At 38.5% G+C, this 15031-nt stretch overlaps 1 protein-coding gene across 1 annotated transcript in view; it reads left to right on the top strand.

Moving 5' to 3' along the window:
• Positions 1–11324, top strand: part of PPP1R9A (protein phosphatase 1 regulatory subunit 9A) — a 58238-nt gene extending 46914 nt beyond the window's left edge. Inside the window, exons 13-17 of the mRNA XM_029085288.1 lie at positions 2342–2540; positions 5108–5227; positions 7236–7259; positions 8783–8965; positions 9988–11324. Coding sequence (XP_028941121.1) covers positions 2342–2540; positions 5108–5227; positions 7236–7259; positions 8783–8965; positions 9988–10200 — 739 coding nt within the window. The 3' untranslated portion in view covers positions 10201–11324. The remainder of the gene's footprint in view (positions 1–2341; positions 2541–5107; positions 5228–7235; positions 7260–8782; positions 8966–9987) is intronic.
• Positions 11325–15031: the final 3707 nt, after the last annotated feature.

Here is a 15031-nt window from a genome sequence, read left to right as displayed (position 1 = left end):
ACATAGCAAGTGAAAAACTCTCTGCACATAAAACAATGCAAAAGAAAACCTACATGATAAAAGAGCTATCGTAAGAAAACCAACTTGGAATGCTACTCAGAAAATCACTGTGGTGGAAATCCAGTGTGTAGCCATTTGTGGAGTTTTGCTGACAGTCTTAATATATGGAGACCCAGTGACAAGTATATTGTGTAGCTCTGTAAAATCAGAAAAGCAAAAGAAACCTTAGACTTCTGACTTACTCCCTCAGGCACACTGTACTGAAGTGCAATGTTCTGTCTCCACATACATTTGTATCCTGTAAATATCTGGCAGGATCTTCTGTGATCTTAGGCAGCAGTTATCGCCTCTGCACTGGTGTCAGAAATCTTGTTCCAGTTGCTCCACTGGTGTGTCTGCTTACAGTGTGGCCTGGAATTAGTTATACTCACTGCTGGATTTCCCTAGTGACAGGGAGAGATTTGATAAAGCAAATTCTCTGCACCTCTGTGTAGCTGTAAGGCAGCTAGTGCCCTCAGCAGGGTATTAAACATCATGTAGCATTTACATACCAAACCACAGGGTAGCGGAGATGCATGTATGCTTCTTTGTAAGAGCTTGGCATGTTCCTTATACCAACACAGTACATTACAGACATTTGTGAGATCCTATAGGTATCTTCCTTAGAGAAAGGAGATGTCAGCATAGAGAGATCAGTTGCTTATTAGACCATTTGATAAATCAGTTACTTGTATTGTTTGTTAATATTTCTGAGTTTGGATACAGTTGCTAAAAGCAAAGTTTAATACTGCTTACAAAGTCAAAATTCATATGCATTTGTAATTCTCATTGTGCCTTTGTAAACTGGAGTGTTGTTGTTTCAGTATAACTTTTTAAACACCCGTTGTCACTTCCATTGTTACTAAGTCCAAAGAATTTGCCTCAGAAGAAATGTGAGGATGTTTTGTCTACAGTCCAAAGCTGTATAATCTCTTTGAAAGAAGGAAGATGATGATCAAAAGATGGCATCCTGTTATAATTACGTCCATTACAGCAACTGATAGATGTAGAATTAATCACACTGTCAGGTGGATGTTGCATGCATTATTTTGCCATTGATAAAAAATAGAACTCAGGATATGTAAATAAAATCTTGGATTATTTCCTAAGACTACCACTAATGTTGCATAAATAAAAAATTCCCCGTTTAAGTAAGAAGCATAAATTCCCCTGCCTGAAGCTAGGTGATTTGAGCAACACAATTCAGTTTTTCTTCCTACTTACAAGCAAGACTGGAGGATGGGGGAGGAGTACTGGACTGAGTCAGATACATCTACCTTTATGTAGCTAAAGGGAGGGAGGATTCTTCTGCTTCCATGGGTGGGGGCCCTTTAGCAACCTCAATTTCATCCATAATGAAAAGAGGCTTCACAATATACAAAGCTCTAGTGATTATGTTAATAATTATTTAGAAGCTGTCCAGAAGGTAGAAGTTGAGGGGAGGTTTATATGCATGCAATTTACTGGTGGCTGCTAAGAGCAATAGAAGTTCAGTGCTCTGAAACAGTAATATCTATGTTGATATAAATAATAGGAGAATATGACAAATGCATAAGTTGTTTTCATGGTTATTTTTAATTTACATACTGTACTGTTGACATGATACATTTAGTGAATAATTAGGTATTTTATTTTATAGCTGTAACCTTTGCCTTGATCACATTATCCACTGCAATCTTTGTTACTACAAAGAGAGAAACTGATAATATCACTTAGGTGTTTCTTTCATTTTTCTATATTAATATTTTTAGTATTTAATAACTTCAAAATCAAGATAATAATACTCTGTCAGTATTTAGCTGTTGTAACAAAGGCACATCTCCATAGATTAATACAGACACAGCTGTATTAATCTATGTGCAGCCTGTGCTCAGAATCCAAGCCAGACCTTCTCTGGGAACCAGGGCCCACTTGGATCAGTGTTGAGTTCTGATCTCTTGAATCATGCTGAGATACGGCTGAGGCTCAGAAATGCACCAACACAACATGTGACTTCTTGACTGGAGCTGGTTCACATTGGAACAGTGGGAGTACAGGCATTTACAGCTGGCATCTGTCTCCATTTGCTGGGTGTGTGTTGTCTCAGAGAGCTTGAGTTAGAAAAAGAATCAAAAGAACCCACTTTTTTCTTCTTTTGCTGAAAGAAAGATTTCAGACATGCCCCTACCATCTGCATGCCACTCAGTTCTTTAGTCACAGTTACAGGGAATGTCACTCTTTTTATAATTAACTGCCTCTGTAGCATTTTGTTGTCTCTTATTTTATAATCTAACACATACTCCTGCTCCATTCTCTTAAACAGGACCGCCAGAGAGATGCTGCAGAAATCAGCAAACACTAAATCTTTATCAGAGCGATCCTCCTCTCTCCCACACTGTGTACCATTCACATGGTATGGAGAGAGTGGCAAGGGATCCAATTCTTCTAGCAACCTGCCATCGCCCACCAGCTCAACTGAACCTTCTTCTGAAAATATAAGTCCAGCTAAAAAAGGGTCGAAGGTAGAAAATAAAAACTACCTTATTCCCACTGTGTTGAGTGGCATAATTGGCTTCGTGTTTCTGGAAAAAGAACAGGCCAATATGTGACTACTACAATAAACAGTGCATGGTGTTCATTGTACAGTAAAAGCTCATCCAAACAGAACATCTCTGTCATTGTACCATTCCACATTCTACCTTTTTACTCTGTCTTAATGTACATTAATTCAGTAAACTAACTGTGGTGTGCTGTACTGTAACAAAAGCAAGTGGTACCAGTGGAAATTAGCATTTGGATCCACTGAACAAATGCTAGATTTGTGTATTCAATTATAGATACTTTCTGCATTCTTCAGGACTGATTGTGGGAATACCTACCCCTGTTCAAACGAGGTGTTTGCAAGTGAAGAAATGCTGTATGCAGTCAATCACATGCCTTCTTTCCCCCCAGTAATGAAATCTGTTTGTCATGCATGCTGTATGTTGGATTTAATTCTCTATATGAAGATGCTTGAACTGTAAATATGAACTATTGCAATTTAATACGTCTGTGTGATTCCTTTCTATGTGCATGAATGTTTCAGCATGATAACTCCTTAAATAACCCTTGGTTATAGTAATATACTTAGCTTTTTCATGTTTATTTTCACTTCTGGAAATATTTCTCTGCCTGTATCTTCTTGTAACTTTTAGCAGTTGACTTTTTATGTTGATCTGGTAAAAAGAAACTGATATGGTTCTCAACTTTATGTACAGAAATATGAATCAGAAATCTAATTTCTCTGTATTGTGTAAGCACATGTATGTACATAATAGCAGTTTCCACAGCCATTTCTTACTCTTTTGGTGCCAGAAGTTGGTGATACCTTACTTCTGCAGTGCACCAAGCTGTGGAAGGTCGTAGCTGTGCTTGTGTTACCTGCTAAGGAGAGCAACACAAGGCAGTCCAGACTGATAGAGAAGACCACAGATGAACTCTCTGAAGTAATTGGTTCCCAGTTTCTTTTGAAAAAGAAAGATGAGGATTAGACATGTAAATCCTATTTGTGCCTTTAAACAAACATTGTATAAAAATAATTTTCAAGTGGGGTAAAAAGCATTCCTTTTTAAAGTTAGTATTAGGTTGAGGTTTTGGGGGAGGTTTTGTTCCGCTGTCATAATTAGTAGCAGGCCTTAGCTATCTTGTGTTTTTCCTATAGAAAATTAAATTTTAAATTCATTGTAAGGCTGAAGATTGCACAAAATAGAGGTAAAAGAAAAATCAGCATACTTAAAAAAGCAAAATATGTTCTTCACACAACAGGAGGTAGAGCTGTTGAACTCCTGGCCTAAGAGTGCTGTGGGGGCTAAAAGTTTGTGTATTGAGGAAGCTGCTAGAACTCCACTATGTTGGGAAAGGCAGAACAGGAATTCTCAATGTAGGTGTAAGAAAACTGATCACAAAAAAGTTTTGTTGTTCTCTGTAAAGTTTGCAAGCTCTTAGATTAACAAGTAGTATACTGCTATTCAGGTTTTTAAAGCACAGTGTGATACCAAGATTTAGTTGGATTTCCAGCAAAATTAAGAGGACCAACACTTGATATTTTTGGGAGCCTTACTGTTTTCAGGAAAGACAGGTCAGATATCTTTGGAGAGGATAAAAGGATAACTATTTTTGTGTTATTCTTAGTTTTGATATTTGGATCTTTTTTTTTTTTTAAATTGAATGTCAAAACTAATTGAATTTTATATTCATTTATATGTTAGAATAAAGTAGAGATTAGAGGTCTTTGTGTCATTAACTGTATATTCAAGTTAAATGGAATATGATGGTGTCCTTTATTTTTTATTGATTTGGGGTTTTATGGTTCTTACTCTAATGTGAAGTCCTTGTTAATTTTTGTTTTCTTCTGATGGTAATTTTGCTGTATTCCTGGAAAATACAAGCACGCTTTTGCTATTTTTTGCTGTAAGGTGTGATGTCTGACATTGCATTGTTAAGAAAAAACTGTTTGGTAGTTCAGTAAATAACATTCAGTATCCAAAGATCTCTTTTACTTTCAATTTCAGGGTTTTTTTATAGATATAGACAAAGAGAGAGGATCCTTTCAGTTTTCTAGGAAATTATTTGGGACTCAGAAGTGGATTCACAGGATATTCTCCTTGCTGTTTCAATAGCAGTTTTCACTTCTCTCTGCTAATTAATCCTCTGTCCTATTCTTTGTGCTACTGCCTGCGCTAGTCTTGTCCTAAATATTTGGAGGACAGTAAAATGCTAGTGATTAACTCATGGAAGTATTGATTTAGTTCCAGGGTGAGAGACAGCATCTTAAGAGGGAGTCTGGAAATTGCTTTCAGACCCCTTTGCTATTCATTGGGGCATTAGGCTGGTAAAGGTGTCTCTTGAAGTACACGGTGGTAAAAACACTGTGTATTCTATAAATACTAACAGTACTAAAAATTAGGTTTCCTCATGTGTATTGTAACTGGTTTCGTAAATGATTGAAATCACTCCTGAATTATGCCAACCTGGAAGACAGAAAGCAAATTTCCCTTTAGATGCACATGTGAGATGGTTTGTTCACTCTGACTCATCTTTTTCTCCACAGAATTTCACGTTCAATGATGATTTCAGTCCCAGCAGCACAAGTTCAGCTGATCTGAGCGGTTTAGGAGCAGAACCTAAAACCCCAGGTTTCTCACACTCCTTAGCACTGTCATCAGATGAGGTATGTTGTTGAAATTGTTTATGGTGGGAAATAGTTGTTTTCTTTCTCCCATGGCATTTTGTTTGATAATTTCTCAAATAATAAAGAGATATTTTTTGGACAGCAGAATGGGAGAAGAAAATTAATCTCAATTTTCCTAGATTGTGATTTTTCTTTGTTCATATAATAATGACTTAAAATAAAGGCCCTATGGTATTATCCTAAGGAAATAGAATGCAGTTGGTTTCCAAAGAGATGCTATGTCCTCAAACATTTCACTACATTTTTCCTATATTATACATATGTACATGTGGACCTACAGATATATATAGACATACAGTAAACTAGACATAGTTGAGACAATTTTGAGATAAATATATAGTATAGTTTGGTAAATATAGTTGAGATGTAAGGCACCTTCACCTAAGACTAATTTTTACCCTGATACATTAAAATAATAATGACCTGTACATGCAGTAATTGTGTGTTACTGTACCTGATTGTATGTATATTGATTAGAAAGTATATGTGTTAATCCACTTCACATTCTTTGTGCTTGCTTTGCATAATGGATTTGAATTCAGTTACTTCAAACCAGAGTTTTTTCAAACAATTATAATGTGAAAAAGCATTCCTAACCCTGTAAATTGGTGACGTAATTGAGCTGAATGTAATATATTGAAAATACTTTTCTTAAGATACTAGTTTTGTAACTCAGTTGTCAGTGAAGTTGCTCAATTTGATAGTAGCTGACAACATGTGCTGTGGACTCAGGAAACCTATGCCTTTGTTCTTTTAAAAACGTTCCATAAGAACTTCACATTTTTCATGTGAGGTTTGAGCCAGGGTTTTTTTCTGGAGAGGAGGAACTTGAAGTATCTATGTCTTTTTTTTTTTTCATGATAGTTAGGTTTGTTGTATTACTGCCTGCATGCTTTGCATGGGTTGAAAGAATGACAGCTGTTCCGTGCAACTCCATTTGGCAAAATGCAAGTCTGCAAACCCAACCATTCTTTAGAGGTTACTTATTGCAGGTAATAAAGGGCAAAAATTTACAAGAATCACAGGAGACTGCATACAGGTCTGTATATTCTATGAATTACTGAAAACTGTAATTTATTATTTATTTAGTATTAATACTATCTTGATAATGCATTCCATTCTCTTCACGTGTTTCATTCCCCTTATGTATTTTACCGTGACAACGCCTTGTTGCCAGTGGAATTGAATTAAAAGCTTAAAAATCATAGAATCATAGAATGGTTTGGGTTGGAAGGGACCTTAAAGATCATCTAGTTCCAACCCCCCTGCCATGAGCCAGGACACCTTCCACTAGATCAGGTTGCTCAAAGCCTCATCCAGCCTGGCCTTAAACACCTCCAGGGTGAAAATGCTTTCATTTTGCTTGTTCAGCTCTCTATTTTATCACTTCTAAATACCAAGCTTGAGCACATTTATAAAAATGAATTTATTTTCTCCATCCTCTGCTGTGTGCCAGATTGCAGCCTCCAAATCAGGCAGCATGTTCAGCAAGAGCTGCAGTGGAAACCTCCACAAGCCAGCATTGCTCTTCAACCCTTCATAGCATATTGCTGCAAGCATTCCTTCTCTCAGGCTTCTCTGGCAGATCTGACATGGTTATTTGAAGGAGATGCAGGAAATGAAAGAGTGGAGAGGGAACCCAGTTCTTGCAGGTTGTTCTCTAATTAAGGAGCTTTTGCTCTTGCTGTTGGAGTCATCAGGAAGGTTCCCACTGGTTCTAGGGTGTCAAGACCAGGAATTGCAAGGTGATTTCATTGACACAGTCTCAGGTTTAGCTGCCAAATCATGTTATGTGCTGAGCTTTCAACATAACCTCTCTGCTTCTGGAAATATTTTTTTTAAAAGAAATCTCTTTGGTTTTGAGTAGCCATACCTGTTTGCAAATCTTAGTGCCACCCTTGCCTGAACTTTTACATGCTGTTACATGTTCTGTATTTTGTTTCTATAATGCTTTTCTTTCCCATTTCTTTGTTGCTCCCTCACTCAGAGCCTGGATATGATTGATGATGAGGTGAGATACTAGTGTGCTGTTGTGGTGAATCATGTGACCATCGCGTGGCAATGTATCGTCTCATTTGCAGATTCACATTTCTTGTTTTATGGTGTTGTCTGGCAAACCCCTCTGCTCGAGCAGAACATGCAGATGTCACTGGCTCCTCTCTCCTTATCTTGAGTTCCCCTCTCTTTTCTGCTAACAGTTTTCAAGACCATAGCAAATTGCAGTTTTTGCGGTATGCTGGAAGGGGGAGGAGGGTCACTGTCAGAGTAAATCCGCCAGGCCAAGCATCAGCTGCACTGAGCTTCTGCTGGCACAGGAGAAGGAAAAGATAGTGCTTAATCTGTCTTTTCCCCAGCCCTGAGAACTGGACAGCCAGAAGCTGAGAGTGCTCCCAGCATCATCCAACCCAGTATAAAAGCTGCTCTAACAGCAGACAGCTGCTGCAGCCTGTAGCAGCTGCTTTGCTGACCACAGCTGGGACAGAGTAGCTTTTGTTTCAGGCCCCACTGGCATACCCCTGGGTGGAAGTAAGTGGCAGAGAGAGGACATGGGGCTGCCCCCAGTAGCAGACGCCCCACCTGCCTCCCCTGTGCTGTGTGTGTACTCTCCACAGCAGCAGCACAACGTGATGAGAGCAGGGCCAGGGCTGTGGGATCGCTGTGTGTGCCTTCCTGCTCCTCTGTGTCATCTCATAGTCTCCTGTAGATAGTATCAGTCTCACTGGCTGTTTGATGTCATCACTTTGAACTTTAGAGTGTTTTTTGGAGGACTTTTTCCCCTGAATTTCTTGGTTTATAGCTTAAGCACATCATAAAGATCCATGAGTGAGCCCAGGAGCATCACTTTGAACTTTAGAGTGTTTTTCGGAGGACTTTTTCCCTTGAATTTCTTGGTTTATAGCTTAAACACATCATAAAGATCCATGAGTGAGCCCAGGGGTGGAATGCAGAATTCATTGCATCCTTTAGAATCATAGAATGGTTTGGGTTGGAAGGGACCTTCAAGATCATCTAGTTCCAACCCCCCTGCCATCAGCAGAGACACCTTCCACTAGACCAGGTTGCTCAAAGCCTCATCCAGCCTGGCCTTAAACACTTCCAGGGAGGGGGCATCCACAACTTCTCTGGGCAACCTGTTCCAGTGTCTGACCACCCTCACAGTGAAGAACTTCTTCCTAATATCTATTCTAAACCTACTCTCTGTCAGCTTTAGAAACGTTCTAATTTGAAGGATAAAAATCTTGTGAGGGAATGGGACTGTACCTGTTTTGAATTGTGTCACCTGGCCATTTCAGTCCCTGTTTGGGTTAAAAGGAATGCCAGTTCCTTTTTCTTCTGAAGACGTTTTGGGTACCTTATACCAATTCTTAGATACCTGGTTAGATACAGATGTAATATAGCAGTGTGAAATTGTTACTATGGTAGTTTAAAGATAGTACAGATAGCTCTGCACTGGTGCTGGTGGTTTGTGTAGAAAAATGTTGTTACTCAACCATGTTACCCTTTTAATAATAATGCAGCATGTTTTTGTCACAGATCCTTGACGATGGACAGTCTCCTAAGCACAGTCAGTGTCAGAGTCGTGCTGTTCAGGAGTGGAGCGTGCAGCAGGTTTCCCACTGGTTAATGAGCCTGAACCTTGAACAGTATGTTTCTGAATTCACTGCCCAAAATATTAATGGGGAGCATCTCCTTCAGCTGGATGGGAGTAAGCTCAAGGTAATTGACTGACTGGACTTCAAGACTAACTGTAGTATTTATTATCACTTTAGGTAATCTTAAATGAAGTAAGAATTCAGCCAGAAAGCAGTGAATCCCTGTGTGGGGGGTTGTATATTGCTACTATATACTACTACAGTATAAACACAGAGTATAAAGACTATAATAAACGGAGACTATAAAGCCACATCAACACTGTGAGCAATTCCCGTACACATTGGATTCAAAATCTTCAGAAGTAGAGAGTATTTGCTCTGTGAAGATTCTTGAGTGTGTATAATGTACCCATATTTGCATGCATAAATCATATAGCAGCATGTGTAAATGGTATTAGCATGCACATATTTCTTATCCAGCTCTCATTTGCTAAAGAGTGATTCAGAGAAAATAGTAAATAGAAATATATCAGAAGTAGCAACTGAAAAATAGTTTACTGGGATACTGGAGGCATAAGCTGATACCAGTTGTGCTTTGTTAGAACTAAATACAGTTTTGATGTATAAACTATGCATATTGTTTCTTGTAGTGAAAATATGAATCTACGTTTGTCAAGAATAATTATAGGAAGGAGGCTCAGTATATCTGAAAGTCAAAGTTTGGTGTTCCCTTTCTGAATTTTTTTTCCTAACGTTTCACTAACTCTGGGGGTTTTAGAAGAGGACAAATGAACTTTTGACTAAGGCATAGCAGTGAGAATTGGGAATTCTTGTTCTGTGTAGACTTAGATGGCTTCAGGCAAATAGTTTAGTCTTTATTTGCCTCATTTGATCAATGAAATCAACTTTGGTGGTGGCAATGAGATCTAATTCTTTAATATTCTAGAAGTAGAAGGCATGGAAAGTAGTACAGAAGTGTATTACTTACACATCAGTAATGTATCTGAGTCCGTCTCAGATTTGCTTGTTGTTGTTGTTATAGTCTTCTACCTAAGAAAAGTTACTACTAGAATATGAAAAAAAATGTGATAGATTAAACCGTATGAAATTTTTTTTCTGTTTTAAATTTTGTTTTTCCCACCTCAGGCTCTTGGTATGACATCTTCCCAGGACAGAGCAATCATTAAAAAAAAGCTAAAGGAAATGAAAACATCCTTGGAGAAAGCTCGCAAAGCTCAAGAGAAAATGGAAAAGCAAAGGGAAAAGCTTAGGAAGAAGGAACAAGAGCAACTGCAGAGGAAATCGAAGAAAACAGACAAATCTTCATCAGATGCAACAGAGGGCACTAATGAGCAGTGATAAGCAGAAGTGCTGCTGGAAAGTGGAGGCACTTCAAGGGAAGAGAAGCTCATATCCACTCTGGTGCCCCTTCAGCTTTCTTGTATTCATGACACAAGAGTGTGTACGGAGAAATGGGGCTATACATAGAATGACTAGGAAGAGTTATATTGTGTAGTTTTATTTTCCTGCATATCCAGTTCACGCTCGTTGCTGTTGCCATGTGAAACAACCCCAGCCCCTCAGTTTGTTTTGTTGTTGTTGACAGCTAACAGATTTCATATTTGTGTGGTGGTGTTTCCTTCCAAACTACTCTTCTCTATTGAGCTCTGTATGTTTGGTCACTTGAGTAACCAGCATGATGCTGAGGAGCATGGTCCAGTGCTTCACCTCTTCTGAATAGGATGGACAGTCAAAATGATTGGTGAACATTTCTTCAGCTGGGTAAAAGGAGTTGTACTCTGTCTGATAAGGGTTGACTTAACTTTCTAACTGGAAGTTCAGCTTCTTTACGGTGTTTGGATACTCAGTTCCGTCTACTGGAGTAAGTTTCATCTTGCGTCAGTACCTTGAAGCAACACTGCTCTGGAAACACAACTATTCAGTGACGTCTTATTATACACTGGAGATAAAGACAGGAGAGTCAATATTCCCCCTGGGTAAAAGACAGGAGGTGAAACTCTTTCTGTTAACTGTACAATAGTTAATCCAGGAAGGAGGCAAAGCCTTAAATGATTACGTGGGTTTACACGGAAATCTGAGGATAACATTTATCCTTTGGATATCTGAGCAAGGATGAATTTCTAACTAGAGCACAGCGTATAGATCTGTATAAATTTAATTGTGCTCCCAATGTGTAGGCAACTTTCTTGTAGCACACTCTGCTTTCTTTTTCACGTGTTTTGAACAAGAAACTGGGCTTATTTGGTTTTGGGGGGGTTTTTTCCGAGAAAAACACCACAACTTCAGATTCATTCTCCAGAAGGCATCGGGAGAATAAGCTTTGTGCTGTGCTGTTACGAAGCTGTTGTTGGAAGTTATTATCAAACTTGAGTCTGCTGAAGATTTTCATTTTTTACAGAAGTGCACTTTAAGAAGAGGAAGACGAGGGATTCTGCTTAAAATTAAATTCAGTATGTTGCTGTTAAGATCAAGGCTGCCATGGAGGTGACGGTTACTAAGTCCAAAACTGCCATATGTTGACTGTTTTGACTGATGTGTTTAAAGAATATCCCCACCAAAACCTGAATTTTTGGGCATAGGGCATAGAACGTTTTGATGGCTTAGCAGTGGTTGTATTACATCTTTCAGAGATTTCTGTTTTCCTGGTATATGAGGCCATCGGCAAAGCCTGCTGTGTAGTTTTGACGATGACAGAAGCAGTGTATGGCTCGCACAGCATGGTGTTACTGCCTCTTAAGAGTGTATGAAAATATTCAGTATTTCTTCAAAAGAATGGACAGACAACAGGCAAAAATCCACAATGAGAAGCTAGAGGTACTAGCTTACTCCTTTCTAGTCAAAGCTAACTACATAGCAGCATTTCTAGTTGAGAAACGTCACTTCCGTTTCATGCGTCCTGGAAGTTGCAGTCTTTGTCTAGTCATGTCAACTCATAAATTGTTTAAGATGTTGATGCAAAGTTAGAATCTTCAACTTAAAATTTGCTAGTCTAAAAAAATGCAAATGTTAAATTCTTTTGAAGAAAACGTTTGTTTTAATTTGTCTTGGTTTCTGTTCTACTCTTTACTGTATGGCATTCAAATTTGTGTCTGTGAAGTTCTCTGAAGCTCAGATTTGAAACAGTTGGGGTGCAGTGTTTATAGGTAAATTTCTTTTGATTCCAATAATTTCTTTGACATGTAAAATGATTTGTAAACTGAGAGAGCCCAGTTCATTCAAAACTAATGCACAACAGATCTACTTAGCACTAGCTTTATTTTTCCTTCCAAATCCAATTTCTGGTGTATATTTTATTCAGATCTAAAAATTAAATGACCATAAAAGATACTTCCTGATATTTCTAAAGGCTTGTGATATTTTTAGTGAGATAGACCACTGGGAAAAAAATACACCTGCTAACGAGAATTCCACATTGCAGTGAATCTTTCAACATTCTTTGTAGGAGAAAAATCCTACAAGTGTTTAACAACCTCATAAAACTAGCATTCTCTTATTTTAGGAGGTTATCAATTTTTATTTGAATAAGAGAAGTTACCTGGAAGAAACTGGAAATTTAATATTTTAAATACAATGTTAATAAATGCATTCAATGATGATTTTCTTTTAAAATTATGTTTACATTGTAGTAATGTTTAAGTGGTTGTATATAGTAGTCTAAGGTGACGTCCCTGTTTTATGATTTTTGTTTTCTTAGAAATCTGAGCAGACTGCTTGGCATTATACATTAAGTTTTTCATTCTTGCTACTTAGAACAGTGCCTAGTTAATCTCTTTGTAAATCAGAATCTTATTCAGCAGAACAACTAATTCAGCTTAAGTCCTTTAAGTATTCAGAGTTTTTTAATTGCTTTCTGGTAATGTTATTTTGTTATTCTCAGAATAAAAAAAAAAAAACAACAAAAACCTAACTGGAAATAACCTAGCAGCTTAAATTTAAAATGAAACTGTAAAATGCATTTTGATCAACACATGAAAACTAAGCAAACCAAGCAATGTCGAGAGTTTTGTTCTTCTTTCTGTGACGAAAGAGATTTATGTGGTTCCTTTTGTTGAGTATGGTAACTCATTGTTGGGATGTGCAGAAATGTCAGTAACAGATGTAAAGCACAGTTTGAAACTTGTGCGAATGTTCTATAGAACCTTTACAGTTGTGTTATATTTTTTCCCCTTGTGTTGTGTAATGACATATATGAAACAAAAGATCTGGATGTCTCATCATTCTTAACTTCAACTTCCTGTAAATCAATGCTAAGTCAGACTAATGTGGGGTTTTGATGTAATAAGAAGAAACAAATATCCCATGCTAAATGACTGGAAGGACTTTCTCTTTTGGCTCACCTGCAAATGTAACTGTCGCCTACTTTTGCATATTTATTTGTGGAGCTAAAGCAATTTTGAGTATGCTGACCAGCCGGACTGCCTTTGAATCACTATGCAGGCACTGTGGTGTTTCCATGCCTATAGCCATGCATCTGTGTCATCTTTACACATAGGTGACCACAGCAGGCTGGTGAAGTTAACTTCTCCCTGCTTACGATGGTAGACCAGTTCCGTAAACTCTAGCTCTGCTCGTTGCTGCGGTACTGCCAGGTTGTGAATAGATGGAGCATCCGAAGGGGAGAAGAAAGGAGAGTTAGCAAAAAATGGAACTCTGCAAAATAAAAAATAAAAGAACACAGCACTGCAGGTTACTTTAGTCCTAAAAAACCTAGTGTTTATACTGGGATTGTGGAGAGTGGTGGCTCCTTGCTCTGTCCGAATCAGCCAGACATACTGACATTACTCACTTCCAGCTTGTATTTTGTCCTGTGGTGGGGTGCTGCACCCAGGCAACTTCTGTGTTAAAACTCCCAATTCAGTTTCAGTCTGCCCGGGCACATCAGGACCAGGGTGTGAGGAAGGAGCTGAACCTGTTCATTGCAATGCACCGAGTGTTGCCCGCTGCTGTTTGCATTTCACCCGCCGCTCTGAGCAGGCCTGGTGGGGGTCACAGGAAGCAGAGCCTGTTCTAGATCATAGGTTAGAATTGCACAGTGGAAGAGAAGCCAGTAATAAGAAGCTGGACAGAGTTAGGTGATGTTTGTATCTCAATCTGTACAAATGCTTTTGCAGTTTTTTAACTTCTTAAAATTTTTTGCAAAGGCATCTGTTGTGTCAAGACTCGAGTCTGCTGCAGGGATACCACAAGAATTGAGCTTTTACTAGAATTACTGAGCAGCTTTCCTCTGAAGCTTGCCAGTCCTCAGCTCTTAGTGACATTCAGAGGTGCTTTACACTGGGCATCATGGTTCCTCATACATCACTACTTCCCTCAAAGCCTCCTGTCCTCCTGAGCTTTTCCACCTTCACCTCATGGATCACACACTGGCAAGTAAGAGGTGGCCAATGTTGTATGATTTTTGATAATGAGTTGTGTTCCACTTTTAAGTCAGAGAAAGAAATGCCACTTTTTTCAATAGTGCAGAATCCAGTGCTACAGTAGGATGGAAGAGGATCATCATTTAGTTGGGTTATGGTCAAGAAGTACCATTCCAGGTACCAACACAACACTGAAAATCAAAAGGAAAGGTTTACACAGTTTCAGCTGTAGTTCTTTACAGCATCTGCAGCGCAATCTGCACTGTTTCCCACTGCTGAAATTTAGGGGAAGTTTGCAAGAATTAAGTTTTTGTTCATTTCTGAGCCCTGTGTTTACAGTGAGAAATTATTGTCAAGGCAAAAGTAAAACCTGATCTTACTCTTTTTAGGTATGACCTTGTCCCCTGCACTTTCATCAAACTAAGTGACAGAGGGGCTGGACCCTTTTAATAGCACTTGAAAACCTCAGGAAACCTATGTCATGGTCCAAAACACTGAAAAAACCAGCACATAATTAAGTTTTAAGTCTTTAACAGTCGAGTTGGGCAGAGTGCATAGAGCAGTTATATGGTTTTGGTTTAGTTTTATTAAATTAGTGATGGAAAATAATGAAATCAGTTAGTCTTTCTAGACATGTTTAAGTGATTTGTGACTTGATTCCCTCTTTAAATGAATAAGTATGGGTTTGTGTGTATACATACATAGATACATACGTGGATATTCATACAGATTGACATTGCAGCAGTAGCAGTCAGCACACAGGTAGCTCTGTGTTACAGTGCTGTAGGCACATGGTCTGCGCTGTAGGCAGA

This window comes from Antrostomus carolinensis, unplaced genomic scaffold (assembly GCF_000700745.2).
Source record: "Antrostomus carolinensis isolate BGI_N321 unplaced genomic scaffold, ASM70074v2 scaffold9626, whole genome shotgun sequence".
Classification (NCBI taxonomy): domain Eukaryota; kingdom Metazoa; phylum Chordata; class Aves; order Caprimulgiformes; family Caprimulgidae; genus Antrostomus; species Antrostomus carolinensis.
This window is presented reverse-complemented; position numbering and strand designations above follow the sequence as displayed.